Genomic DNA, 27,678 nt, shown 5'->3' with positions numbered 1-27,678 from the left:
TTTCTCTCGCCTGGAACAGCCCGCTCCCATGTCTGCCCCCTTCCAAGCCAGAGCAGGCCGTTAAAATGTCACTTAACATTCTAGAGAATGTGAAATATATTGTACATTGTCAACTCCCCAAAACCATAAAACTAACTTTATGGACCTCACGTGACTTTTGAGAGCCAGTAAGGGGTATCTGGCTGAGGTCTCGGCGATTTTTACGATCTAACTTCTAGATAAAACCCTATCCATTTGACATCTTAATGTCACAGCTACTTTTGGTATACTTACTTAACTTTGGGTGTGGGTAAAATATATGCGTGTGTGCGTGCGTGTCTCTGGGTGTGTATTCGAGGGAAGGCGAGGAAATGGGGTTGTGTTTTTGGAAAATGACAACTGGCGTCCCATCCCTCTCCAAACCATTTCAGAAGTAACTAAAGAGTTTTTGGGGTAAGTTTATACAAGACTCCTTTTACTTCCTACGGGACAGACGGCTCTAAAGTTAGCATTGTTAAGAGTATCCGAAGCGATTGCTTACTGGGGGCTCTTTGGTGGTGGGCAGCAGAGATGGGAGCCCTCCTTAGTAGAACAAGAAGTCTTGGGGGGAGTGGTGGGGGGGAGAGAAAGGTGTTTGAAATTGTCTATATTGAAAGCGAAACTTAAATTAAGGCAGCTGCGGTTTTCATGTTCGGTGGAACATATCTGCGCCCTGTTACCTATCCATATGTCTGCGTTTGCGTGTGCCTGAAGAGCTCCATATAAAAGGATTCTGCCATCTAAGACAGCGTGTGATAACTTAGCTCTGCAAACTCAGAATGCATTTTTGTTCCACGTTAAGATAAACTTCCCCTTCCCCCTCCCAATAGCTTTACTTTATGGCTCTTTCAAGATTGAAGTGGTAAGCGAGGGGACGTGGAAGTTAAGTGCCATTGAAACAAATGGGGACTGATTGTCGAGTAAACATGGGTCAGGGTCGGGGTGTAAAGGAAGGAAGCGAAGTTTGGGAACAGAAGGAAGGGTCTTGCTTCCTTTTTCTTATTCTCGGAGTTGTCCCCCCCCCCCTTGCGGGACAGCAACAACGTCTGAAGTGGATTTTGGAAGGTCAGAGAAAGGACTTTAAGTGAACCTGGCGGGCATCGTGTGAAGACACGACTTTCTGTGGTTTAGGAAGAGCTCGTGAGAAGGGGGGGGGGGGTGACCTCGTTGTTGCGACTTTCTAGCGGTGTGGTATAAAGAAAACACAAAAGAAGGTGTGAGGTTGTGGTATTTTTTTTCCTGGCCAGGAGCAACGTTTATTTGACTTCAAGTTAAGGCTACAATGCATACGAAAAAGCGTCTTGGCAAAGATGAGAAACAGGCAGCTAGACGGGACAAATGCCATTTCAGAGACACAGAACACGGAATTCACCCTGCCCACTAAAACTTCCTATGAGTCACCGCAGAAATATGTCTAGTATTTACAAACATTATTTCAACATACTATGGTTGGTCCAATCGTAGATACCCTTTTTAAAGTGAACTTCACCCACATTGAAAGAAAGAAAGAAAAAAGTCTCAGCACGGGCCTGAGAGCCAAGAGAGGCCAGCGATATGGACCGAATCACAGACTTGACACTTCCAAAGACAGAAAGATACATGAGCTTATATAGAGATATACTGTAAATGTTTCAAAACATTTTTTGTGGTTGATTTTTTTTATTTTATTTTATTTTTTTAATTCCACCCCTCCTCTTGAAGGACGGGGTGCCCCGACTGGGGGGGAAAAAAGGAAAAGAGGTCGGATTCTCTCCAAAAAGCGCTCAGCTTTGGAAAAGAAGAACCCCTCTGTCCACTTCCTCAGCACATTATAAATAAGTTATAACATTTAAAGATCGCACATTTCTTTTGTAAAAAAAAAAAAAGAACAAAACAAAATTAAAAAAACAAACATGCTAGCTTTTTTTTCCCCCTCCCTCCCCCAGAAAGCATCATTTATCAACACGGACACAAACATTTAGAACACTTAGATCATTAAAGAAGCCTCTGGAAATAACTTTATTATTATTATTCTTCCTTTTTTTCTTAATTTAAAGGGGGGGCGGGGAAATCGCAGCAAAGGACACGGTCCTGGGAGGGATCGCACCACAGGAGGGGCTTCCTTCGAAACCTAACCAGAAAACAAACCAACAGCAAACTGAATGGAAAGTGCTTCACTTCGCAGTGCTCGGAATTATATATATATTTTAAAAACCCAGTGGCTGTTTTGCTTCTTTTGTCGGAAACTTTTGCTCGCTTTTGCTTTCCCCTCGTCCTTCCTCTCCCCCCACCCCCCGTTCTCCACCTTCTCATAGCCTTCATATGCCCTCCTCGGTATAATTTATGGCTGAAAGGCGCTCCCACCAGAGGCGAGACTCATACTTTTGAGTTTGTTATCTTTCTTCCACTTCATCCGCCTGTTCTGGAACCAGATTTTTATCTGTCTTTCGGAGAGACACAAGGCGTGGGCGATCTCTATTCGCCTCCGGCGGGTGAGGTAGCGGTTAAAATGAAACTCCTTCTCCAGTTCCAGGGTCTGGTAGCGGGTGTACGCCGTCCGCGCTCGCTTGCCGTCCGGCCCGGTCATATCTGAATGCATAAGACAGGGGACAAGAGGTTGGGGTTCAGTCGGTCTCAGCTTTACGGCCCTCGGAGTCAGAGGGACGCAGCCCTTCCCGTTGGGTTTCAGGACACTCGGGATGGGTTTGGGCAAAGAAAAGGTGCCCCTCACCCCACCGCCACACACGTGCAGACTGACATCCTCCCCCCCCTCCCCACAACTATCCCTCCTCTTGAATTCTCTAGCTCCAGCCTTCAATTTCACCTAATTTTATGGCCAGCCCGGATCTGCCAGCCTGGCTCTCTTATCTTCCCACCCCCACCTTCATTACATTCCCCAGATCCCCAAATAAGTTTCTCCTATCTACAGTCAGAGCCTGTTCATGTTTTACTCGGAAGTAAGCCCCACTCCGTGCCACGGTCCTTACTCCCAAGTAAGAGAACGCAAGATGGCAGCATTAGCCCCCTTTTAAAGTCTGAAAACTCCTGTCTATACAGTTAAGGATCTACGTGGGTCTAGACAGAAGAGCAGACAGAGGGACAGGGGGGAGAGATGGTCAGCACGTCCCTGCCATAGCTGCGTGCCTTTCCCCACATCCTGTCACTGTGTCTCCCCGCCACTCCTTGATCCCTGCCACATTTCTTTGGGACCAAGCCCCAGAGAAATCCCTGGCGCTTGCTGTCGGCTCCATGGGCTTCACACCGGCGTGTTAAGCCGGTCGATATCCATTCCTCCCCCCCCCCACCCACGCCGCCCTTTAAACTGGGCAACTCAACACCCTCCTTTGAAATGCTGTCTTCCATTTCAGAGTGGGGGATGGGGAGGCGAAAAGAGTTTGCCACCATCCCCGCCTTAAACTATGTGACAGCCCCGTCTCTCTGTTGTAAACAAAAATATAAATACATTTTTTTTAAATTAATAAGCTCGTCTAACGTCTTTCCTCTTCTTTGACACCTATTATTGGAAAAGCGTCTATTATTATTATTATTATTATTATTATTATTATTATTATTATTATTATTCCCTCCTGTCTCTCCACTTCATGTTATCTCTTTTTTAAGAGGAAGTGGGGAGGGGGGAGAAACTCCCTTCGAATAAGAAAACCTTTCGAGTCAAGCATTGTTTTTTAAAAAATAAAATAAAAATAAATTCTTTCCAAAACACTTTCTGCTTGCCACCGGAAGGGAAGCAACACAGATCCCTGGCCAAAAGAAGGAGAAGAAGAAAAAGACTGGCCCCAGCGATTGTGTTTCTATTCCCCTCTCCCCTCCTTCCCCCCTCCCCAATCTGCCCTGTTCGCCTCTGTCTCCTCTCAGATCTGTACGTCGCCCCCCCCCCTCCATGCAACCGCGAAAGACCAAAAAAAAAAATTACAATAAGGGGGGGGGGGAGAGAAAAAAGAGAGAGCAAGAAAGAGAGACAGCAAGCAAGAAAGAGGCGCCGGGTACCATGGCTAATGTGAAGTTTCCGCATCCAGGGGAAGATCTGCGGGCTCTGTCCTTCGGGGGCCGGCGTAGTGGCGGCGGCGGCGATGGAGTCCGTCGGAGCCCGGGCGACGTTGCTGGCGACCTGCGAGCCGCTCTCCTCGGGGCCCGAGGACGCGCTGGTCTCGTCTAACTCGGCGAAAGCGGCGCCGGCGGAGGCGGCGGCGGCAGCGGCAGCTGCAGCGGCAGCCGCCTGAGCCTGTTCGGCGGGGGAAGAAGCGGAGGAGGCGCCTTTGCCTCCATGGCTCTCGCCGTTGCCTCCGCCGCCGCCGTTGCCGCTGCTGTTGTTCTTGCCGCCGCTGGTGCTGGTGCTGGAGCAAGGGAGGGAGTCGGGGGAGGACAAGGAGCAACTCGACGCCTGGCGGAAACGGCTCTCTGGCGGGGCTTGGCTGGGGAAGGCGCGCGAGCTCTCGGCCACCGCTCCAAAGTGGCTGGAGGCAGAGGCGGCGCGGCTGATGCTCAGATCCATCCCATTGTAGTTGTATCCACCGTAAGAGCCGGCGTGCATGTTGCCGGGATCTCTATAAGATCCGTTCATGGAACTGCTGGTCCCATAATTTAGCAGCTGGTAGTCGGGGGCATTAGGATAGCGTCCTGAGAACGAGTTTACAAAGTAAGAACTCATTTGGGGTCGTATTTTTGGAGGGGCTTGATTTGTGGGGCTCGTGGTCGTTATAACCCCTGTGCTTGAGGATTTATGATGTATTAATGAATTATAGCGATGCACTGTACTTCGTTTTTGCTATGTATGCGGCCAAATATGGGGGTGGGGTGGGGGGTGCGTTTGGGAATCACGTGCTTTTGTTGACCAGTCGTAAATTCTCACTGATGACCTCAAGAGGCAATTCATGCTCTATGGTTACAAATAATGACGATCCGAGAATCGTTAGGCCCATGTCAATGCGGCTTCCAAAAGGGGGAGGAAACGCGAGGGGGGGGAGGAAGCAGAAAAACCCGAGGTTGCTCCTTGTTGGCGGACTGCGCCACCTACTGGGGAAAGGAAGAGTTAGCAGGCATGGAGGTTAGCTCGCCCACCCTTTTTTTAAAAAAAAAATAGCAAAGCGATCTCCTTCTGTGTTCTTTCTATCTTGTATTGAAATAAAACTTTTCTCCTTTAAAATATGTTTCATATCCTTTTTGTTGGTTTATCTCCGTGTTCCTTTCTTTCTGTCTTTTATGAACAGGACGTGTCCCTCAAATCCAGCATCGAGCTTGCCTCAATATTGGTGCTCTTTGCGGATTACACTGTTAGCATTACTACTACTAGCACCACTTGTAATACCAGATTCTTATTACCACCACTACTACTACTCGTGAGCAGTACACTATCATTCCAAAACTTTTATAGCGTTGCTATTAGACAAGCTGCCGTCGAAGAGAGACTCCATCCTGATGAAAACTGGGAAGCCAATTTCCTTTCCTTTCCTTTCCTTTCCTTTCCTTTCCTTTCCTTTCCTTTCCTTTCCTTTCCTTTCCTTTCCTTTCCTTTCCTTCTTCCCCTCATGCTTTCCTGCTGTAACTGAAGATGACTTGACTCTCAAAAATAGCATAAACCTAAATTGTTACAAATAATATTATCATCATTATTATCACCACCACCACCACTATCATAATTCCAGTACCTTTATTGTGTACATATCAGAAGGTAAAGAATCAGCCCCCTTCAGATCTCAAAGCTCGATGGATTTACTCACAAGTGCCAGAAATCGTGTGTGGGGAAACTGAAAATCTGTCGGGGGGGGGGGGGGGGGGCTGGTTCTGGTACAAAAGAAAGGAGTATTCAAGTATTCACCCTTCAAGGGAACTCGAAATAAACATGTGGTAAGCAGTAATTCCTTGCAAAAAAAATTGGGACCAGATTGATCCAAACCTTTTGCTTTTGTTCTGCGCTTGAAGCATATCCCCCCACCTCCTCGACTTCTTATTTCAAGTTAGTTCAGGGATTTCCAAAATTCCGCCTGCAATTCATTGGTAATTTTTATGAGCCATTTTGAACGTGACATATAATTATAATAATTACGGGCAATGAAAAGAGTAGCAATAGGAATAAGTGTGTCCTGCAGCTGGGAAACTTCTTCAGCAATTGATTTTAAAAGTGGCTGTCATTAAAACAGAAGGTGGGGAGGGGAGGAAGCCAGGATGTATCAATACCTGTGTACTTGGGGCGGCTGCAGCAAAAGACCAACTCATTCTTTTTAGCATCTTCACCTCTTTTAGCTAATTAAAAACACATTTCAGAAGATCTGGGCATAAAATAGCAGGTCAGAATTATTTGCAGGCGGCTGGCCCCTATAGAAGGAGGGGCAAGGATAACTGGCACAAAAATGATATTATTCTAAAGCATGCTGAAGATCATGTTGGTATTGGGAGAAGAGACCTCTGCAAAACGCTCTTTGTTCAGACACGAAAAAGCAGAGAGAGGAAGGAAGGAAAGAAGGAAGGAAGGAGACAGAGACAGAGGAGGGTGAAGGAGAGAAAGATTTGAATGGCTGTACATTTAAAAAATTGCTATTTGAAAGAGTCTAGCTGTATTTAAATTATCCATTTATTTCCTGGCTGGAATAACCTTTAGCTCTGAATAGGAAAAGAATGAATAGGTTGTGGTTCTCATTTTAATTTGATTTGGGGGTGAGCAGAATCAGAGGAGGGGGGTCAAGCGTTTGAAACAGGCTAAACAAATGTTTGGTATCTTTTAGCAGATGTATGATGGGGAGGGGGCACGCCGTTTTGCTTGTTTCTTTGATTTATTACAGATGTGAGTTCTCCCCCCCTTCATAACTCTTTTGTGCTGTAACAATAAAAAAAGATCCATATTAAAGTTAAATGTCACTTCTGGAGATACTCCTGGTGAAAAGGTCTTTCATTTAAAGTTAGGCTAAAAAGCTGAAAGGAGGGAGAGACCAAATTTATCTTTCATCTCTTAACTTCTGTCGAGCTGAAAGAATTGCTTGTTTGATCAGGTTAGGAGAAGAACTTCTAGCATGGATTTCTCTTTTTAACAGGAAGACAACGGGTGCAAGTTGAATATCTCAGAAGAAGGGGGGGGTAAGGAAAACACATCCCAAAGTACCAACGTGGCCAGTGTTATTTTCAAGAAGTCTGTTTGCTTTTTTTTTTATTAGAGGATTCTTATCTTCATAGCTTCATAGCTAACACAAACTACAAACACAACATGTACAATAAAATGTAATAAAATAAAACGAACAACAGTAACAAAAAAAAAATCACCCCTCTTGGTATGTTTGCACCATACGTTTTCCCCGGTAGCAAGAGTTCCATTCCTCCCCCCAGTAGATTTTTTTAAAAAAATCTCTTCAATGGCAAAGAACCTTGGGGTTAATTAACTTAACTGTTTTTATATAAAAAGCAACAGAGGAGTAAAATCTTGCATGAGACTTGTGTGTGTGTGTGCGTTTTACAAAAATGAAGACAACACCCCCAAAATCTGATACATATATTGCAGCACTTCCATTTAAATACAAGAGTTAGCCAGATTCCTAAGGAGGACACTCAATGTTAAAAAGACAGAGAGAGATCCATTTGTGGTGGGGGAGGGGGGCCAATAGAAAGGGCCGAAAAACAAAAGGGACTAGAAGCTTGGAGAGGCCAGGGCAGATGACTGGTTGCCAGACAGGATGCAAAGGGAAGGTGGGCTTAACACCTCCATAAGAGTCTCGGATATTTTAACCGGAAAAAAACTCCCTGTGCCTTGGTTGTGCCTTCCCCCCTTCCTCTGGAGCCCTCTGAAACCGTTGCCACCCGGCTTTCTTTCTTCCTTCCTTCTCCCTTCCCCTCCCCTCTCCCTCCTCTCTCTCATTCCGTCGTTTTCTCCTCTTCTTCCTCGGCGCTCAGCTGAGTGGAGTTGAGTAGCTTGTTCTCTTTTTTCCACTTCATCCGTCGGTTCTGGAACCAGATTTTGATCTGGCGCTCCGTCAGGCAAAGCGCGTGAGCGATCTCGATCCGTCGACGCCTGGTCAAGTAACGGTTAAAGTGGAACTCCTTCTCCAGCTCCAGGGTCTGGTAGCGCGTGTAGGTCTGCCGCCCTCGCCTGCCACTCGGCCCGAAGGAGGAACCTGGGGAAGGGGGAAGAAAAGAGAAGGAGTGGATGGGACATAGGGCGCCCACTGCAGTTTCAAGAAAAGCGTGACGATGGTTATCCAGCTGGGGTGTGTGCCTGTGTGGGTGCTGACTTCCTTTCAACTCCCCCCCCCCTCGGTGCTTGTCACTCTTCCCCCCTCCCCAGCCCCTAGCCCCGGCCCCCACATCCTCTGCTCAACAGGACCAAATGCACTCCTCTTTCTGTGCCATTTGGAAAACCAGACGTTATCATCCCTCTAAGTTAGAACCCCTTTCCCTTGGCTCCAGTGACAACGCTGGAGTTGTCCAACAGAGTCCTGGACACAGGTGGCGAGGCAGCAGTCTCCACAGCTCAGCTTACTCTACCTCCACAACTCCCTCATGGTGGAATGCTGAATCTTGGCCATTCAACATCCCCCTTCCAATTGATTCCTTGCACCTTTGCTTGTTGACTCACAGAGGAAGAGTTCTGTGTAACCCAAAAGCTTACTAGCCCTCCTGGTTTTTTTGTTTAAAGTAAATTTAAAGAAAGGGATCCCTCCTCTGTTTCGCACCTTCCCTTACCATCAGGGATTTCAGCCTACTGACAGGAGTTTATGGGAAGCTGCAACCTCGAGGCACTCTTACTAGGGAGTAGGTCCCGCTGGACACAGCAAGTTTTGCTTCTGGAGTGAACGTGGTTCGAATCGGGATGCCTAAGTCTTACAGCCCTGGCACTGCAGTCGCTTCAGCTGGAAGCGCAGACTATGAAGACGACTTCCGCCATGTAAATGGCTTCTAAAATCGAAGTGACACTGGAGCGTAATGGGTCATAGAAACCAATGGGACTTGGTTTCCAAACTGATGTGGCCTTTTTAGGTCCTAAGCGAAAAGCTCGCAGGACTTTGTCTTGAGGGACTGTCTAAAACCTTCCTCTCTCTTCCCCGTGCTTCTTTTTTTGTACACTTCTATCTGAACAGAGATGGGCGGCAGAAGTTATTAATTGCCTTTACCTTCACTTCAGCTTCCACTCCTTGCAGCCATCACTGGCCTCGCTCTTTTTCTGCTTTGTAAAGCTTGCAAGGAATAAGCGCCTCTCTTGCTAACTGTAATACATTCCAGGGTTGGAATGAAGTGTATCAGTTCTTCCCCACCCTTCAGCCCCACAGCTCAATGGGCAACACTTTGGACGTTTTTCTTTTTATATAAAGGCAAGAAATAATAAATCCAAATGCAGGGATTAAAAGAAGGGGAAATGCTTCTACTTCTTTTATTTTCTTTTATTTAAAAAAGAAAAGGGCATTATTTTAATGGCAAACATGGCACTTGGAGCTCACAGATGGAGGAGGGGGGCTGGAGGGGGGGATGAATGAGCGAGCGAGTGAGTGAAAGAGAAACTATCTGCAAGTCCTGTACAGACAGGCATTTCATTATGCGCGAGTTTCATTAAAAATGTAGCTCTCTCCTTTCAAATATTTAAGCCCTTCTGACATTATTCAAGCGGCTGGGGTTACAGAACACCCTCCCTGGGATGCGAATTGGCACCGGGGGTAGATGTGGGGTGGGGTAGGGAGGGGGCAATCTAGATCCATTAAAATCAATCCTTGGGTGGCTTTCCCTGATGCCGGTTGCCGTGTGTGTGTGTGTGTGTGTGTGTGAATGTGTGTCTGTGTGTAAGTACATCAGCCACGTCTCTAAATCACTCCAGCTGAATGACAACCAACGCTGCGCTTACAAGACAGCGCCGGTCAATCAATAATCCCCGTGCCTTCTTTAGGAGAGGCACAAAGTTGCTGAAGAAACAGACAAACCGGAGGGGAAAGGGTGGGGGACTGTACAAAGAATGTTTGAAAACGTGAAAGGAAAGCGTTCCTTTTTAAAGAAGTGGGCTCTAAAAGTAGCAGAAAACTTTGGAAAAAGTTTCCCTCCCCCCTCAAGTTGTTCTGTGTGGAAGTTGAGTTTGGAAGCGTCCCGTTCAGAAAGAAATGCGTGGGAGTGGATAGATAGACAGACAGACAGACAGATGTGCAGAGAGCGAGGGGGGGGGGGGAACCGAGAGGAACTCACTGTTGCAAGAATTCATCCTTTGCATCCAGGGGTACACGGGAGTCGAACACTTCTGATCCTCGCTATCCCCAAAAACGTGTTTGCTCTGCGAGCAGTCTGACTTCCGGACTTGCTCCTGGCCGAACGGAACAGGGTCCTCTAAGCTGGAAAGAGAGCAGGCGGTCTCTTTCTCCCTGTAAAAACCAGATGTCCCGTAATCGCAGGCAGGGCTCCGGTTGTAAGCTCCGTTGGCTTGCTGGTAGTAAGGCGCGCCCGGGTAACCTTTCTCCTGGACTCCACCACCCCCAGTGCCGTAAGTGGAAGGGTAGTGCCTTAAAGGGTCCGCATATCCCGTGGAATATAAGGGGAGTTGTCCCAAGAACGGTTCCTGACCTCCGGCTAGGCTCACCGGGAAAGTAGAGTTGACAAAATAAGAACTCATTGGAAATAATAATAACAACAATAACACCAATAACAATAACAAACAAACAAGCAGAGGAACCGCGGCTGTTCTTTCCCTTGGTCTTTATGATTTGTTGCGTTTTATAGTCCAAGCGGTTTAGCTATTAGCAGTATATGGGAGATTGGGTTTTAGCTGAAGGGGGATGGCCGCGTGCCAACCAGGGACATAAGGAAAGAGAACCATCTGATCACGCGCTGACCAATAGCAGGCGCCGAAGACTGCGAAATCGCACCCTAGAGGGGTTAGCTTTGCGCAGGGGACACCCCTAGAACAAACCAGCCAAAGCATCCCTGCCACCAACAACCATCACTTTTGAACAAGAGAACCGCGCCGGGTCCCCCTCCCTCTCTCCCGCCCGCCCCATATACACAAATAGATCCCCTCCCCCCCCTTTAACCACATACTAATTATCTGCGAGAACATAAATCGAAACATTCTGGAGTTTGCTGTGTTTGTTTGTTTTCTAATTAATAAATAAATTGTGAAGGAGGACGAGGAGGAGGGGGGGACAAAAATGTTAAAGGCGAGAAGCAAAACAAACGAGATGGAACTTAGTCCAGGACTGCTGTGGACCGGGGAGGGAGCGGGGGGGGGGCGGAGGAAGGGGGAGGCACTGCGATTTTTGTTCTCCTCTGGAAGTTTCCTGCGTGGTTGGAAAACCAGGGCTGTTAGTATGGATTTCTTCTCTCTTGTTTTCATCTTGTTCTTTTGGATTTGGGGAGAGGTGGAGGTAATCAAAGTATAAACCGAGAGAATTTAGAATTAAATATATAAGGACAGAATCTATTCTCAGCAGGAGAGGGATTTCGGCAGGGGGTAGGTGCGAGTTTGACCACTTCCAGAGAGGGGTGCAAACATGAGATCTACTTTCCAAAGCATTTTTTTTTAAGAAAAAAACTCTGAAAACAATCTGAAAAGACCTTCCTGAATGCATTGATCGTGGGGACAGATAGAGGAATCCGTTTTGGTCACACGTTCTCTCTGCCCTAATTCCCACCCCCCACACACACACTCCCGTTTAATGTTCATAAAAGAACAGAACGAGTGTGTGTGTATGTGTGTGGGTGTGTAAGGAGCTCTCATACACATGACAACGCAAGCCCTAACGCGATTCTTGCTTTGGAATTTCTCCGGTATCCAGTTATAAAGTCTGGAAGATGAATGGGTGAGACTTGGAAGAAAGCTCCGCTCGACATGGTCTTTAAAGAACTGTGCCCTCTTGCGTTTTTACGGTTAAGGCCAGGTCTTTGGGCAATTTAGAGTTAAGGGCAGCGGGTTGGTCTAACGACCAAGAAGACTCTTTTATCGATCACCAAAGCACCGGGAGGGGGGATGTTCAAGGTAGCAGGGAACGGTCATCTGTGGTAGATGGGGCTGGTGTTGTGGATAGGAGGTGAACCTTCAACCTTTCACTGTGGAGACCCCGGCAAGGCAGAAAATCTCTTCTGCCCCCTCCCTAGCGTGTTTGAAGGGGTGCTTTGTTTGTTTTCTTAGAATTGGACTGGATCTAAGTCAGGATGGGGGGGGGGGGGATGAGGCAGAATTCTGTGTCCTCCCGCCACTCTTTTTAAAAGGGTGAACTGGATGCACCCGGGGAGCAACCACCCAAAGACAGAAGTTCGAGCGTTCGCCTTCATGTTTCCCTTCCTCTAGCCCTCTCCAAGGCAGAGAAGGTTATAATTCACTTGCTTCCCCACTTCCTCTAGATTTGTACTATCGTGGTGGCCAATTTCATTCCAATTTGATCCCCTTTACGAATTGTGTTTGGGTTGTGACCAAAGGCACTTCAAGAGGGCTCGAGGAAAAATCCCTCTGACAATGAAACCATTTAAACGCGTACTGCCAAGTACTACAGTACCAGCAATACTGTCTGCCAGTCTGCTGCCTTAGATAGAAGCTGTCTGTCTGTCTGTCTGTCTGTCTGTCTATCTATCTATCTATCTATCTATCTATCTATCTATCTATCTATCTATCTATCTATCTATCTATCTATCTATCTATCTATCTATCTATCTATCTATCTATCTATCTATCTATCTCTCCTCTCTCTCTCTCTCTCTCTCTCTCTCTCTCTCTCTCTCTCTCTCTCTCTCTCTGTGTGTCTCTCTCTATCTCTCTATCTGTCTTCTCCCCAACTTCTCAGCATCCCAAACCGTCCTTCGCGTGCCTAACAATGCAAACATTATGTACCTCTTCAGTTTACCCGAAACTTTATATCAACAAAATAGACTCCATGGCAATTTGAGCAAACGGGGGACGTAAGTCAAACTACCTATCCGTCATCTCTCCCTTACAGAGGCTCTGCTCTGCTCTTAGGATGCGCCACACAAACACAATTGCTCCCAGATCGATTTACATGGCTATATGATCCGTATAGAATAACCCTTGCGAATTTTCCACAACGACGACGAAGAAGCCAGAGAAGGGCTTAGTGGGTTCCTGCTTTCATTTGTCATGAATCTGGTCTCGAATGGCAAGGAAGTCCACATGGTTTCATCGCAGCCCTGGACGTTATTCTTAAAATTGGAGGAAATAACAGGCAAAGGAAGTGTGTGTGTAGGGGGGGGGGGGAATGGTTCTGCTCCTGTGATATTGGTTCCTGTAGGTCTCTTTCTCTCTCCCCCACTCAACAAAACTTTAAATAGGTCTGCTTTATTGGTGTGGGAAAACAAAAGGGATTGAAGGGAGGGAGAGGTGGGGAGAAAGTTGAACTGATTACAAAAATACTTTATTTGAGGGATATGAAAGCAACACAGCTCTTCAGCGTCTGCCACAAGAATATCTGGATTAATCTTTGAGGTCTGAATGCTTAAGTGTTGAAACGAGTGAGTAAATTAGCTCCTTGGTTTGTAACCTTTGGAACCTGGCTTTTTTTTTTTTTTACAAAATGCCCTGAGAAATGTGGGGTGTGCATGTGTGTGCGTGTGTTGGGGCAGATATAATGGGAAATTTTATACAGAGCAATTCCGTCTTTTTACATTTGTGTTTACGATTAAGGGAACTTTAGGGTTTCAAACTTGTTTGAAATATCTCTATTTTTTCTTCTTCTTTCACACCCACGCACACACACAAAACCTGGTGGAGGATCACGAGCGAAATTCTCTTTCTAATAAACCACAATTCAATGCCTAGAAAGGTAGGCGCCTCGTCCCCCCCCCCCTTAAAAAGAAGCACAGATTGTAACTGATTCACATTAATTTTAAAAACTTTTACCCGTTACTCAAGTAAAAACAATAACACATCAAGACGTTCTCCTAAATCATTTTAAAGTCAGGGGGAGGGGTGGAATAAACCTTGGGAGTAACATATCTCAAGCGTTTTTTTGTTCAGTGGGAGAAAAAAATGGTTGCTGTTACCTGAGAGATTGTTCACAGGCAAAGCACAGGTGTTTCAATCCATCTGGCAAGTATTTTGGGAGGGAGGGGTAACATGAATGAGATAGTTAACTGAGATCATTTATACTTTTTAATGTATCATAGTAGGCATTTTGAAAGACTTGGGCAAGGTATTCTACTGTTTGTGTACCTGTGTGTCTTTGTAGAATTGCCTTCTGGAAGAGAAATTATTATTATTATTATTATTATTATTATTATTATTATTATTATTAAGTTCTTGGGAAATGAAGATGTATTTTTACAGGATTCTTGCTGTTCCATTCTTCTTGTTTTTAATATTATCATTACTGCTACCGCCACCATCACCACCACAAGAGACAGTAGTGCAGCAACAATACTAACCTGGTCCCTTAACAGATTCCCTTCTGTTCAGGGCCTCCATCTTAAAATGTTCTTGAATTAATAATATTTCATATCATGACATTATTTGAAAGTATCTCTAAGAGCAGGAAAAAAGAAGCACTCCTTCCTGTTGCATAGAACGCACCAGCATGTGCCTTCCTTGGGCCCGGGGAATCCATCTAGACCAGAGCAGGGCATAACTCAAAGGGGCAGAAGAGAAATTAAGATTAAAGGGATTTATTTACAGCTGCCTTCAGATGGGGAAGTGCCTCAGGTTTCTGCTTTCTCTCCTACCCCTTCCTCTCCTCCCCTCCCGTTTTTGCCATCTCTGATTCCCAGACGCCAACTATTAAAAAGGAGAAGGAATAGATGGAAGGGCAGATGAAGGAGGAGGATTAAAATTACACCCAAACTCCACCACACCCCCCCTCTGCAAAGGGGACCAAGGAATTGCTTTGTGGGAAAGATTTTAAAGTTCAGGAAAAGTCCAGAAACTTGAAGCAGAGTAGGGGGAAGTGGCATCCCCTTTCAACAACAACAACAACAACAACAACAAAGCATCTTCCTTAAATAACCAAAAACAAAAACAAAAACCCTTGAGAAGTGTGAAACCAGCAGGCCTTCTTGGCAGAAAAGAGACTTATATTGGTACCATAAAAGTTAAAAACTGGCCTTAAACACACACACAGAGGGTTGAATAGCTTCATGACTTTATTTGGGATCATAAAGCTCTTCCCAGGACTTCCCTTTGTCATATAGGTAGCCCACCCCCTCCAAACTCCAGGCCCAAGAAGTCCAGATTCCCCACATGGCTGGCGGCTATGACCCCTGAAGGCAGGTTCTTGATATATATACATTCTCCCTCTTTTCCAAGCACATAACAATTCGAAACTTAATTTCCAGTCATTTGCGTTTAATTTACCTGGCTTCCTCTGCAGGGTATAATAATCTCGCTAATGGGCTCATACAGACCCCAAAAGGGGGAGGGAGGGGAAAAAAAAAGAAACCACTCTTCATCCTTTCCTCAAAAGAGTTTAGCTTAATAATTAGCGAAAGGGGGAAATGGCCATTTGGGTGAAAGTTGGTGTATGTGCGCGCCTGTGTTTGAACTGCCTCCATTTTGTTCGACGCCCTCCGACCGCAAGTGAAGGGAAGCGGGGACTGCCAAACACGAGACGAGAGACCAGACCCTAAAGGAAGGAAGGGTCGGCTGGCTGCCGGACGAGGAGAAAGCTTGAGCAGGGAAGAGGAATAAGGTCAGAGTCCCGCGGAAAGTTCTCTGGCGGAAGCCCTCGTTCGTTGAAGGAGCACTTGCGCAGGAGAACTTCCCAGAGGGCTGCGCCCACCCGATGTGCTGGTGGGGTAGGGCAGTTCAAGAAAGGCCCTGAGGAGAAGGAGAGAGTAGAGACTGCTCCAAACACCTCCTGCTTTCGCATAACGGAAATATGGCGCAAGAGAGACGGACATTGTTCTTTCTCAAACCACTGTAACTCGCGGCCATCCATCATGCTCCGTTTATATATAGACCCCAAACCTCTCCACCCCCCTGTTCCTCTAGACACCACTAGACGTTTGCTCACGCGAGTAGAAGCTAAGCCAGACACAAACATTCGAGCCGAGAAACAACCAGTAATATTTTTTTTTTCGCCTTTCAAACACTGACCAAAGTATCCAAGGCTATTCCTTTCTTGAAATAAAAATATGTCATTCTAGTAAAACACACACACGTTGGCGCATGCCCAAATTCCACCCCGGAGCATGGATTTAAAAATCTCAAACAGCGTGGAAGTTATTTCACAGGAGCGAAAAAACGAAAACAATATCTTCTAAAGCTAGGCGTATTCTTTTTGTTTTGTTTTTTGAATGACTGGATGGATGGATGGAAAATTCTCTTCGGCTCCGTTTCCAGACCGCGTGAGCCATGGCCTAATGCGTTACATGACAAAAATATATTAACTGTAGAAAATGAAAACCTCGGTTTAGTTAAACTAGTTTTCATGGGAATTAATCACTGTAAAAGTACGGGAACAAAACCGAAGAGTTCTCGAGTTAGGCGGTAGATGGCAGCAAATAACATCGAATGAGCGGAGGCCAGACAGAAGCAGGGAAAACACAGAAATGAAATCCGACTTTCTGGGGGTTTTGGTGTGTGTGGCGGGTGGGGTGGAGGGCGTGGATGGAAGCAGATAAACACTTCGGTGTTTAAACGATAAGAATTCCGCAATTAGCAACTTATCTGGAAACGTTTAGGGCGTCATCCTCCCCCCCCCAGCGCAATCTCTGCTGAAACCGACCGAGGATGCGCCAGAGTTGAGCAGAGCATAAGAGCAGCAGTGATTAAAGTATGTACAAGGTAGATTTAGAATATTGCAGAACATCTGGAGAGTTCGGGCAGAGATTTACTCGCGGGTCAAAATCTATTCAGCAGAGCAGGAGAGAGAGAGAGAGAGAGAGAGAGAGAGAGAGAGAGAGAGCAAGAAAGAGCGCCACACACCAATGTCGGACTGTCATCATTACGCAAAATAATTTTGTCCACAAGTTCTCAGCTTTCTTTCTCGTTTTCATGGTAGCTAGAGGTACTTATAATGAACAGTATTTTTAAAAAATACAACAGCGGAAGTTAATAGGGTTAAAGGTGTTCTCTTTCTTATCTTATTTTAAAAACATTAAGTAACTTCTAGGTCACTAGAAACAGCAATCAGTTCCTAGGCTGCATATATTTGTTCAAATAATAGCTAGTTATATTTTTTTAAAAAAAACCACACATACACACACTTTAAAACACAGACATTACATAATAATAACAGTTAATTTGGCATGAAATATTTGAAAAATCCTTTCTCTCTAAACATTTTCTTCCTTTAAAATATTTTGGTATACTTGCAGGGTACAAGAAAACGTTTTTTCCCCAACAACTTCTCAAGTCTCTGAACAATGGAAAAATGGAAAAAAACAAGTGCTTCAAATACTCAAAGAAACATTCTCTCTCTCTCTCATACACACACACACACACACACACACTTATTTTATACACATGCACTTAAAAAATCCATGCAATCAATTCGACTGGATCGAAGTCCATTTAGCATATTCACTCCCTTTCATTTAGCATTTACTATCATTTAAAAAAAAAAACCAAAAAGTGTGCCATGTTATTTTCATCAATTGCATATATATATATATATATATAATTTACCCTATATTCCTCTTCTCCCCCCCCCCCCCCACAGCTGGAAGAAAAATCTCGCACACCGTAGCGGAAGACCCTGGAGAGAAGCATCTAATCCAACTGGTTTCAGTACAAAAACTTCCTCGAAAGAGTGGATTGGATTGAGGACAAAGCAACTCCGGCAAGATCGGTTTTCGGAGGGTGTGTGTGGGGGGGGGGTGTTGGAGAAGAGGTTGGGAAAAGGGGGGGTCAGGAGGAAAAGCTGCTAGATTTATTTTCAAGTGTTCCAAGCGCAGGTTTCCTAGACTGGGATGCTGCAGAAATTCTCTTTAGAGACCGCGTTCAGGTGCGACGAATATTAAAAAGCCTCATTCTTATAGCAACAAATTGCCCTTCCTTCCTTCTTCCAACCCTTCTATTTCATTTCTTAAAGGAGGTCACTTACAGAAGAGAGGACAAGCCATGACACATTCCTTCACACACACACACACACACCCCTTTATTTTTCCTGTATCCTTTTCAAGGCAGAATAAGACGATCGCTTCGATGCACATCACCCTCCAATATCACCAATATTAACTCCACAAGAAAAGGAAAATGATAAATATATTCGCTTACCTTTCGGCGCCCATCATTCTGTGGATAAGGAGAGGAGGGAGGAAGATGAGGAGGAGGAGAAGGGGGGAGAATAGAACTGCGTTTGCTTTTTAATGTGTTAGCTGGCAAATATTGTCCCAACTCGAGAGCCCTCCATTGCGACTTCTGAGAGCTTTTCCTTTGCCCGAGTCCTCCTATTTTTTTTTTTTTTTTTTGCACAGAAAATGGAGTAACTTCCCTCTTTGAAGTATGACAAAAGCCTCCATCGGTACCGATTCTCCCTCTCCCTCTCCATCACTAGACAGAGCAAGACTCCCCTCACCACACACACACACACACACACACTTTCTCCCAAATCAGCACGGAAATTTAGCCCAGGAAATTAGGAAGGGGAGGGAGGAAATCGATAATAGTCGCAGTCTAAACTCACTCCTGGATATGTGTGTGTCTGTGTGGTGCGTGCGTGCATGAGTGAGTGAATGTGTGTGTGTGTGTGTGAGTGTATCCTCCTTCTCTCCTCTATTTTTAGCCCTATCGAGCTTACACATGTAAGTAAAAAAAAATGTTTAAAGAGGCGAGAGTCCTACAGAGGACAGTGATCCGACCCCAAGATACAGCGGCCAAAAGAATGGTAGAATAACCACATGGGAAATCATAAAAAGTTCATGTTCACGGTTAGCAGGCCACATGACCAGCTCTGGCCAATCGCAGAACCCAGCCACTCATAAAGTTCTATCACAAAGTTGTAAATTTTCATAAAACAACAAGGAATTTATGCATTTCTTCATGACTGCTTTTAACAGCAGTCTTTTTCTCCGCCGCCATCTTTTCTTTTTTTAAAAAACTCGAAGAGAAGAATATGCAAAGATTTCGCAAGGCCCCCCCCCCCCCTCCACTTCTCGACGGGGGTCTCCAACAGCCCCCTGATACTCAAGGTTAAAACAGCCTCTTTTTAGAAGATTTGCCAGAGCATTTCAGTCGCCAAAGAACCTTGTTATTTTTTTTTTTTTTTTCATTTCTATAGGGGTGTGTGCGTGGATGGGTGTGTGTTTGCCTGAATGTACATTTTTTTTAAAAAATGAAGAAACTCATTATTCGACTCAGGAAACCAGCCATGTTTTTGTTTCCAATGGGTCTTTTCTAAGACTGGAGTGCATTTCCTATTATTTCAATCTATTTGTTCTTTTCTTCTTAAACCGCTTGATGTTTCTAAATCCAGGCGGTTTCTCTTCCGGAAATTCACCGAGAATTTACAGTGTTGATTCCGCCCACACCTCCCACCCCCCCACCCCCCCCCAAACACTGTTGGAAGAGATTGAGTTTTTGGATCATAAAACGACCCAAGTTGCGTTGTAGACGGACAGACAGACATTCAAAGCTATTCCTCGAGTCAGCGCCCATTCGTATACGTAGGTGTATATGTATATCTGGAATTAAAGATACAGCTGTACAGCCATAACACAGGGGAAGGAGAGCCCGCACAGGCGCACTGCTGCTTCCAGAAGCGTCCACTACCGCAGTGGTACATGCCACGGAAACAATAGCAGTGGTCCAATGCAGCAAATTCGTAATAGGTGGGCGACGGGGGTCCAGTTTTCGCTTGTGGACAAGGGCAAACGAATCACAGCGTTTTGGCCAAGGAAGCAACAAGATCTTGCCATTTATTTGTTGGTTTGTGTTTTTGATTTTTTCTTTGTTTCAGTTTTTCAAGGAGTCAGAATAATACCGCACCCTGTATTGGTTTCGCTTGCCCTGAGGGTTGAATATCGCACCCCGTTTTCGTTTAACATGGACAGATCCGTGGACCAGCGCGCTTGATCACAATCCTGTGTATGTGGCTATAAGCCCAAATCTCCGTATCAGAGCATACCCAAACATTTTGCTGGTACGTTATTTTATTTGAGCCTCCTGTTTGGCTATAGCATCCATATTGGTGGGCGTGTGTGTACCTTATTGTCTATATGACACATACTGCAGATGAATACATACAGCAAGTAGGCACATTCGCAGATATGGACATCTGACACATATTCACACAAATTCGTGAAGGCAAATACACCCTGTATATTTAGGGATGTTTGGCACATCTGTATGAAAAAAGACCTACCTAATACCTACATAATATATCATTTCCCTAAATATCATCCAGAAGGTCTATTGACCTGACATATTTATCTAAAATGCCCGGGTTCTTGGCCCCTTGGTCTTTTTGAGGGGTAGGGCAACGAACCTAACAGCGAGAAACCTTCCTTTTCTTTATAAACGTTATCTGTGTCTTTTTTGAGGGTGGGGATCACGGATATGCTGAGAGAGAGCATTTTCTTTTTTTAAAAAAGGGGGGGGGGGAGATAGATTTTTTTGGGGGGAGGGGGAATCACCGAAAATACTGAATACTTCAATTTGCTTATGTAGATACAGGACGAAAAACAAAGGGGAAAAATAATCATTCCTTTGCCCCCTCCCAACTGTCACCTTTTTATTTCCGATTATTCCATTTTAGAGCTGAAATCTATATACAGTACATTCCAGGAAATCGTGTGGGTTCAAAATCCAATTAAAAGGTGGGAAAAATATTGTAAGGGATATGTTGATATTATCTGAAATTGGTTGTTTTTATCACGCAAGTTTCCTATGCTTTATTGTTTCCATTTATTTTATATTCCTGTTTTTTTTAATGTTAAGCTTTATTTTGTCTGTAATGGCAGAAATGAGGAGGTTTTTTGGGGGGGTTGTTTTCAATAAAACTACTGAAATTATGGGAGAGGGGAAAGCTGAGGAAACCAATCCCAAGGCCTTGCGTAGTTTCCCGCCCGAAGGTATTATTTTAGTGGTTATTATTGTCGATATTCCTTCGTCTTGTTGTCTCTTTGCTTCATGAGGGAGTCAGAAAAGCTTAGACGTTCGCTCTAGGAGTAAAGTCCTCAGATAGGATGTAATGCGCATGTATGTTCTTAGCCAGAGTTTATCCCCCCCCCCCCCCACCGTCCATGATTTGTAATAACTACTGTGGTTAGCACCGTGCTTTTACACTGGGGTTAAACCGAATGGTTTTATTATTATTTTTAACACTGCACCGAACTACCACAAGATGTAAAACAACGGACTGGTTCAGCAAGGAAATCCATTTAAAAAAAAATCCAGAAATTGACCTGAGAGGACACACACCCTACATCGCTAATTTAGGAGGAAGTTTTCCTGGGCAAGCCCCAGGGAAGCAAGAATCGCCCAACCGTCCATGGATTGCACGAGACCAATGTTTAGCAAGGATCGCTCCCATGCAAAACGACCGCATCCGTTCACGAGCACTCAAACAAGCGACCCAAATGAAGACCCAACTCATTTCAGATTATATTCAGTAAGGTTATTTTTAATGCCCCCCCTTTCTACGCAATAGTAATCACAAAATACGAATAAAAAGGCTTGGCCAACTATTAAATTATTTGCTATCTATCATATACATCGGTTTACTCCGCACAATATTAATTTCGGGGTTTTTTTTCCCCCCTCTAGCGACTGCCTTAAGGAAGTGGTCCATTGTCGGAACATGTAAAAATATACACCAACATAAACAAACAAGCAAAAAAATTTAAAATATAAAATACAGCACGGGTAACCAGACTAGATGCACAAATCTACCAAGAGGGGAGGAAAAGAGAAGTACAGGAATCTCATAGAAATATGTACATCATGTTACGTTTTAAGTATTTTGTTCCCTTCATAAGTTCGGAGTTCATGTTTTCCTAAAGAAAAGTGCTAATCACATCCACTTTTTCCACTTCATATACCATTTTTTAAAATTACACAACAAAAGAATATTTCTAAAAAAAAAAAAACCAACAAGAAAATTTACAAATACATGGAACTAGATATGAAGACCAACAAGAAAATTTACAAATACATGGAACTAGATATGAAGACCCACAGAGGAAAACAAAATGATCTATCTTTGATTCTAAAGAGACATTGAATAGGTAGATTTATTTTCCATTGTTGTTGTACAAAAGAAAAAGCGAGAAATGTTAATATAGGTAGTTTTCCAAGAGCCAAGAAACAGAAGAGAACATCCATTCCCTTTGCTTGGATGTATTCGTTTCTTGTCTAAATGTACAGTCTTTATTCGTTAATTTTTAATTTTTTTTAAGGATCCGTGCCTTGCTTTAACTTTCTGGACAGTGGCAGTCAATTTGTTCCTCACACTTCTCATCCACCTCTCTCTTCTTTTCACTCTCACTCTCTTTGCCCCCCCTCCCCTACTCTTCCCACCCACCCACCCATCTTTCACTCTTCTTCATCTTCTTCGGCGTCTGGTTTTTCCTGGCTGTTGGAGCCTGGGCCCGCCGGTTTGTTTTCCTTTTTCCATTTCATGCGCCTGTTCTGGAACCAGATTTTGATCTGTCTCTCTCTGTCAGACACAAGGGCTGTGGGCGATCTCGATGCGTCGCCTCCTGGTCAAGTAGCGGTTGTAGTGGAATTCCTTCTCCAGTTTCCAGGGGTCTGGTACCTGGTTGTAGGTCTGCCGGCCTCGCTTTCTGTCAGTCCCTGTTTCAAAAAGAAAAGAAACCAGACCCCGATTAGTTCGATTTAAAGCTCTTGATATGGATTCTGGGTGTAATATTCTACCACACATTATGGTAGCCCAGTGTGGATTCACTGATCTGTTTACCTTTCAGGTCCTCCTAGCTGAACAAAGGTGATAGAAGCTTGCATTTGTTGCAAAGATGGTTTATAAATAAAGAGGAAGGAAGGAAGGAGGAAGGAAGGAAGGAAGGAAGGAAGGAAGGAAGGAAGGAAGGAAGGAAGGAAGGAAGGATATAAATAAATAAATACTGCATGAGAGATCAAAGTTAGAACATATTCCACAAATATTCTGCATTGCTTCTGCCACCATAATGCAAATTTCATGAAAAGCCACTTGCTGTTTCAAATCTACCGTCTCATAATAGGTCTCTTTTCTCTTCTGTATAGCCGGATCTGCGCATGGACTTCTTTCCCAGTCGACTGGTCATAGGATTGCAATTTTATGGGATGGCATTTGCCACAGAGGGGCTTGGGAGTGGGGGGGTTGTTCTGCTTTAAAGTATATGTCCCTCGCCCTCCTCGAAAAACGTTTTTTTGAGATGTGTGTGTATGGGGGGGGGGGGATACATTATATTAAAATGCACAGGATGAGTTGTTTACCTTCTCTTAAGCGTGGCTCTACTCAGCCTTATTAGTGAGGATATAACTGAAAGGTACTCATTCGAAGGAGGGCATCTCTCTGATAGTTTATTCCCACATCTGGTCGACTTTTCCCATCCAGAAGCTGCAACAGCAATAATTTAATAATAACTTGTGTGTAATCTCGTTTCCTTCCTAGTTCAGATCGTATGCATGTTTTAAGTGTCTGGAGGGGGGAAATGTCTTTGTTGTCTTTTTTTTCCTTTCACCATTAGGGAATTCAGAAGCTGGATAAGTCCGTCGAGATGGGAATTCCTTAAAGCAAGAGTCACGTCTCTGACCACAGCTATTTACTCGAGCGTCCAAAGAATCTCTTGGGTTTTTAACCGATTCTTTTCCCCTCCCCGTCGTTTCTTGGAGTCCTCTTATGGGTATGATCCTGCAAAACAGACTTGGCGCTGTTTGCTCGCAAATAGACAAAAGTTTCCGGAGTTTTGTTTTGTTTTGTTTCTCCTAGGCCGTCAGAAAACCAGCCTACACCGTTCATCCAAAACACCATTGGAGCTTTTGATGTTTTTTTTTTAAATTGTTTACCAGGGTGGGGGAGCCTTGGGGGGGGGGGTGGACAGTGATAGTCCCTCTGTTTCAGAAAGGGACAGTCGAAAAGCCAGTCCTGCTATAAAAAGGGGTGGGGGGGGCTAAGATGTCTGTGGAATGTGGGGTTGTAAAATGTGTTCAAGGCAGCGCCATAAACTTCTCTTGAATGGGGAGACACATTCTCCGGTTCGCCAACGGAGTCTCCTAGATCTATCACCAAGACCAGACAAGAAAGATGAAAGGAGAAGTTGCGGGAGGGAGGGGGATAAGGAGAGAAAGGGCTATCTGGAAGGCCGATTTAGTGCTGAGAACAGGCAAAGAATCCAGGGAGGAGTGAGAATGTGCCCTCCTCAAACTGCACGGCGCTGGAGACATCTCGACTCTACCCCCGGCCACTCACTGACCATCCTGTCCTGCCCTCAGCAGCCCGCCTTTCAAAAAAACAGTGGAGGAAGAAAAAGAATTATGCTTAAATTGGTGTCCCCCACCTCCACACACACACACACACACACACATGTATTAAAACACACACACGACCTGGATTCTGAAAGATCATCTGTAAACCGTATTAATAAATCAGGTAAAAATAGAAAGCAAAACACCTTTACTTGGAGAAGTGCCTTAATAGCACCTCCCCTTCCCCTTCTCTCTATCTCCCCCACCCCCTCCACAATATTGCTCCTGCGTCCCTGCAGTTTGCCTATATAAACCTGATCCGGAATGGCGCCTCTAGCCTTCGGCCTTCCAGCTTCCCAAAATTTATTTTAAAAGCTACTGGGTAGTGGATGTATCTGTAGAGAAGGACTCCTAGAAATCGCAGGGGTAGGGAACAAGGTGAGCGAGCTGTGGAAGAGTTGGTAAAGAGATGAGTGAGAATGTATAGGAGATTTATAAGGTATGTATCCTCAAGGGGGTCGGTCTGCTTGTGGGATAGATAGATAGATAGATAGATAGATAGATAGATAGATAGATAGATAGATAGATAGATAGATAGATAGATAGATAGATAGATAGATAGATAGATAGATAGATAGATAGATAGATAGATAGATAGATAGATAGATAGATAGATAGAATTCCACTTGTATAGGAATATCTGTACAGTGTTTAAGGAGCCAAGCTATTGTGTGGGGGCTTCCAAGCACTGAAACCTCAAGGACCGAACAACTGACTTCTGTATGCCTACACTGCAATCCTAAACAGAGCGACACCGTTTTAAGCTCACCGGCTTCTGTTCAGGATTGCGCTGTGAATCGCCTTTGCTTCTCTCACGCACCAAACCTTCGATCTATTTTCTTCCTTGAAACCAGGTGTTGTTTTGTTTTATTTTGCAGTATTTGGGGGACATACCAATGTGTGTGTGGGGGGGAGGGGGTGTTCGGTTCCCAAGAAGTCGCTCCCTCTCTCCCCCCTGGTTTCCTATCGCATATACCTTCATTATTTTTTTTAATCAACCAGAGAGAAAAGTCAAGCAAGGAAATTGACAGCCTCAACTCCGGCACCGCTTGGTGAAGTTTCTGTTCTTTCTAATAAATAGATTAACTTACTGTTGGGTTTTTTTTTTCCTGGGTGGGGGGCGGCGGTTGGACCAAAGCAGCAACCAGTACTTGATGCCCATTCTTGCATTGAGACTTTCTTAATATTAACATGGAAAAGGAGGCGTGGTGGGTGGTGGTGGTGGGGGGGAACGGGACAGTAGCTACTGTTTTGTATAAAGTCTATCGGCTTTTTCTGTACAGGTAACTTTTATATATTTGAGGGCAGGAGACATCCATATCTGGTTTTGCAGCCACAGGTTTTCTGATTTTTTCTCCATCACTTATCCCACCTGACTAAGTGGGAAAAGCCTACAGACCACCCCCGCTACATCATTGTCTTGAATCTCAAGTCGGAGGAAGCGTTCTGATAACCTCCAAAGTTTTCTTGTAAGTTGTAAGTTGTTTTTAATAAAAATGCATTCCTTTTGCTGATTTGTCGGTCTGGTTTATTGAAAGAGAACGAGGCCCAGCCGGAAAAAATACATGGCATCTGAATTTTAGATCCTTCATACCTTTCCCTTGAACGTAATTCTGGTGTTTGGCTAGCTCCAAGGTGAAAAACCAAAACACGGGACCACGCTGCGAAGATGAAATACAATTATGACAAAATATATACGGGGTGATTTTGTCATAATTGTAGCTCAACGGTGGAGCGAACATTTTGGACCAACTTTACCAGAGGGGAGGGGGGGGGTGGAAATATTAACATCAATAAGAAAAAGATGCTGGTCGAAAAAGAGGAATAGACACGTTTGGAGACTGGTGATGGTGGTCTGGGTATACATCCTCCAGTTATCAAACACTTGGGCGCTCCACCACCTTCACAGACCAAAGCCCCCACCGGTACACGTTTATGCTCCTAAAAGCACATTTTGATTTCAAGTGAGTTTGGGAAACTGCTGCTTACTCCATTCCTCTCCAGAGTCCCTTTTCGGGGGGAGGGGGGGGGTCAACGCCATGTGGATTTTGCGGGTTCTGACGACCAGCGAGAGGAAGAAACTCATGGGTTTTTTTTTTGCTTGCGCTGAAAAGCCCAGGGTCAGAGGAAAGACTTGTAGCGTTGGTTCAATCTCTTCTTAAAACTCTCCAGAAATATGTATATCTTGGCACGCACCTACACATCCCGTCGCTCCGGCTCCCCCCACAACTCCCTTCATTGGCACCCCCTCCTGTCCTTTCTTTCTTTCTTTTTTTTCCTGGAGTCGACTCAAAAGAACCACGAAAGAAAAAGCAACCTGCGTCTGTTTCCTGAACCCAGTTGCAAGGGATGGAAAGAGAAAGGAGCGAGAAATGGGAGGGGGGCCCTGAATAAGACTTCCCCCACCCCTCCAGCTCAATTAAAAACGTAACTCTGCCTGCAGAGCCGCGTCGAGAAAGCTATAGCAGCAGGAATAAGAAGACTAATAAATATTGGGATATTTATTTATTTGTTTCCCGAGGGTTGCCTCCATGTGGGGGTGGGGTGGGGGTCTCTAGGCAAAGAGGGAGAGGGGACGAGTGAGCGAAAGAGAGAGGAACACGTCATAAAAGGAGTTGAGAGAGAGAGAGAGCCATCTTTCTCCCACCGCCCCCCCCAGCAAGTTCCCCTCCCCTTAAAATCATTTACATCCGTCTCCCCACGGTTTTTCCCCAGGCCCACCCACCCCCCACACGCAGGCAGGCTCACCCCCCCCCCCCAACACACATACCCCTCCGGCCTCCCAGGCAAACTCACCTGTGCTCCTCATCCAGGGGTATATCCGCAAGTTGTTTTCGTGCCTCAAGTCGGCGTCTCTCTGGTCGCTTTTGTTGCAGTTGCCTTTGGACGCGTCCCCCGGACACATCATGGAGAGGTTTTGCTCGAAGGGGGAACAGTGCATGTTGAAGGAGCCGGCTTCCAGCCCGTAGCTGCTGGAATACATGCCGGGGGCTTGGGGGTGCATGCCGCCGCCGTTGGGGTACAAGCCAGGCATGGAGGCGGCGAAAGAGGCCGTGGACCCGGAGCCATACCCGGCGCGCTGCGCGTTGGACGAGAATGCGCAAGAAGTTTGCTCGGAAAACACTCCGGAGGGGAAAACCGAATTTGCGGCCTGATATTTAGAAAATAAAGCATTCGCATAATACAATGAACTCATAATCTGGCCGGGTGATTTGTAGGCCGGGACGTTTTAGTGTCGGTTTTACGAGGTACCGTGATATATTACGGAATTAGACTCCAGATTTACACCAAAAAGGAACCCCTTTTTCCTCCCTGTGGCCATGTGACTCCGGCCCACGTGACGCGGGCGCCGCCAATCG

At 45.2% G+C, this 27,678-nt stretch overlaps 3 protein-coding genes and 2 long non-coding RNA genes across 8 annotated transcripts; 1 reads left to right on the top strand and 4 right to left on the bottom strand.

The window, feature by feature from the left end:
- On the top strand, positions 1–23,654 carry LOC132584810 (uncharacterized). 4 transcript variants are annotated; one of them, XR_009556263.1, is made up of 3 exons: positions 1–436; positions 17,574–17,635; positions 23,542–23,654. It is a non-coding gene; the product is annotated as an uncharacterized LOC132584810 (long non-coding RNA). The 4 variants fall into 4 exon arrangements; XR_009556260.1 differs by having other exon boundaries at positions 17,574–17,702; positions 23,551–23,646; XR_009556262.1 differs by lacking the exon at positions 1–436 and adding an exon at positions 13,312–13,435.
- On the bottom strand, positions 1,249–4,944 carry HOXB5 (homeobox B5). Its single transcript, XM_060256731.1, has 2 exons — positions 4,006–4,944; positions 1,249–2,586 (listed from the first exon to the last, which is right to left on the bottom strand). The coding sequence occupies exons 1-2, from the start codon at positions 4,664–4,666 to the stop codon at positions 2,339–2,341; spliced, it is 909 nt and encodes a 302-aa protein (XP_060112714.1). The 5' UTR covers positions 4,667–4,944; the 3' UTR covers positions 1,249–2,338.
- On the bottom strand, positions 7,126–10,927 carry HOXB6 (homeobox B6). Its single transcript, XM_060256733.1, has 2 exons — positions 10,165–10,927; positions 7,126–8,114 (listed from the first exon to the last, which is right to left on the bottom strand). Exons 1-2 carry the CDS (start codon positions 10,583–10,585, stop codon positions 7,855–7,857), a joined length of 681 nt encoding a protein of 226 aa, XP_060112716.1. The 5' UTR covers positions 10,586–10,927; the 3' UTR covers positions 7,126–7,854.
- Positions 21,456–22,317, bottom strand: LOC132584809 (uncharacterized). Its single transcript, XR_009556259.1, has 2 exons — positions 22,015–22,317; positions 21,456–21,971 (listed from the first exon to the last, which is right to left on the bottom strand). It is a non-coding gene; the product is annotated as an uncharacterized LOC132584809 (long non-coding RNA).
- On the bottom strand, positions 22,373–27,678 carry HOXB7 (homeobox B7). The gene is given in 3 exon segments (XM_060256734.1): positions 22,373–22,516; positions 22,518–22,648; positions 27,116–27,678. Coding segments are annotated over 3 exon segments (660 nt in total). The 5' UTR covers positions 27,516–27,678; the 3' UTR covers positions 22,373–22,387.

Source organism: Heteronotia binoei, chromosome 15, assembly GCF_032191835.1.
Source record: "Heteronotia binoei isolate CCM8104 ecotype False Entrance Well chromosome 15, APGP_CSIRO_Hbin_v1, whole genome shotgun sequence".
Taxonomy (NCBI): Eukaryota; Metazoa; Chordata; class Lepidosauria; order Squamata; family Gekkonidae; genus Heteronotia; species Heteronotia binoei.
Note: the sequence above shows the minus strand (reverse complement) of the source record. Positions and strands in the feature narration are given on the sequence as shown.

What these genes read in the sequence shown, in the direction of transcription:
- HOXB5 (XM_060256731.1), bottom strand. Translation starts at nt 4,666, where the DNA reads ATGAGTTCTTACTTTGTAAACTCGTTCTCAGGACGCTATCCTAATGCC. An exon ending in GAAACTTCACATTAGCCATG is followed by an intron (nt 2,587 to 4,005) that starts GTACCCGGCGCC and finishes TTATGCATTCAG; the next exon opens with ATATGACCGGGCCGGACGGC.
- HOXB6 (XM_060256733.1), bottom strand. Translation starts at nt 10,585, where the DNA reads ATGAGTTCTTATTTTGTCAACTCTACTTTCCCGGTGAGCCTAGCCGGA. An exon ending in AAGGATGAATTCTTGCAACA is followed by an intron (nt 8,115 to 10,164) that starts GTGAGTTCCTCT and finishes CCCCTTCCCCAG; the next exon opens with GTTCCTCCTTCGGGCCGAGT.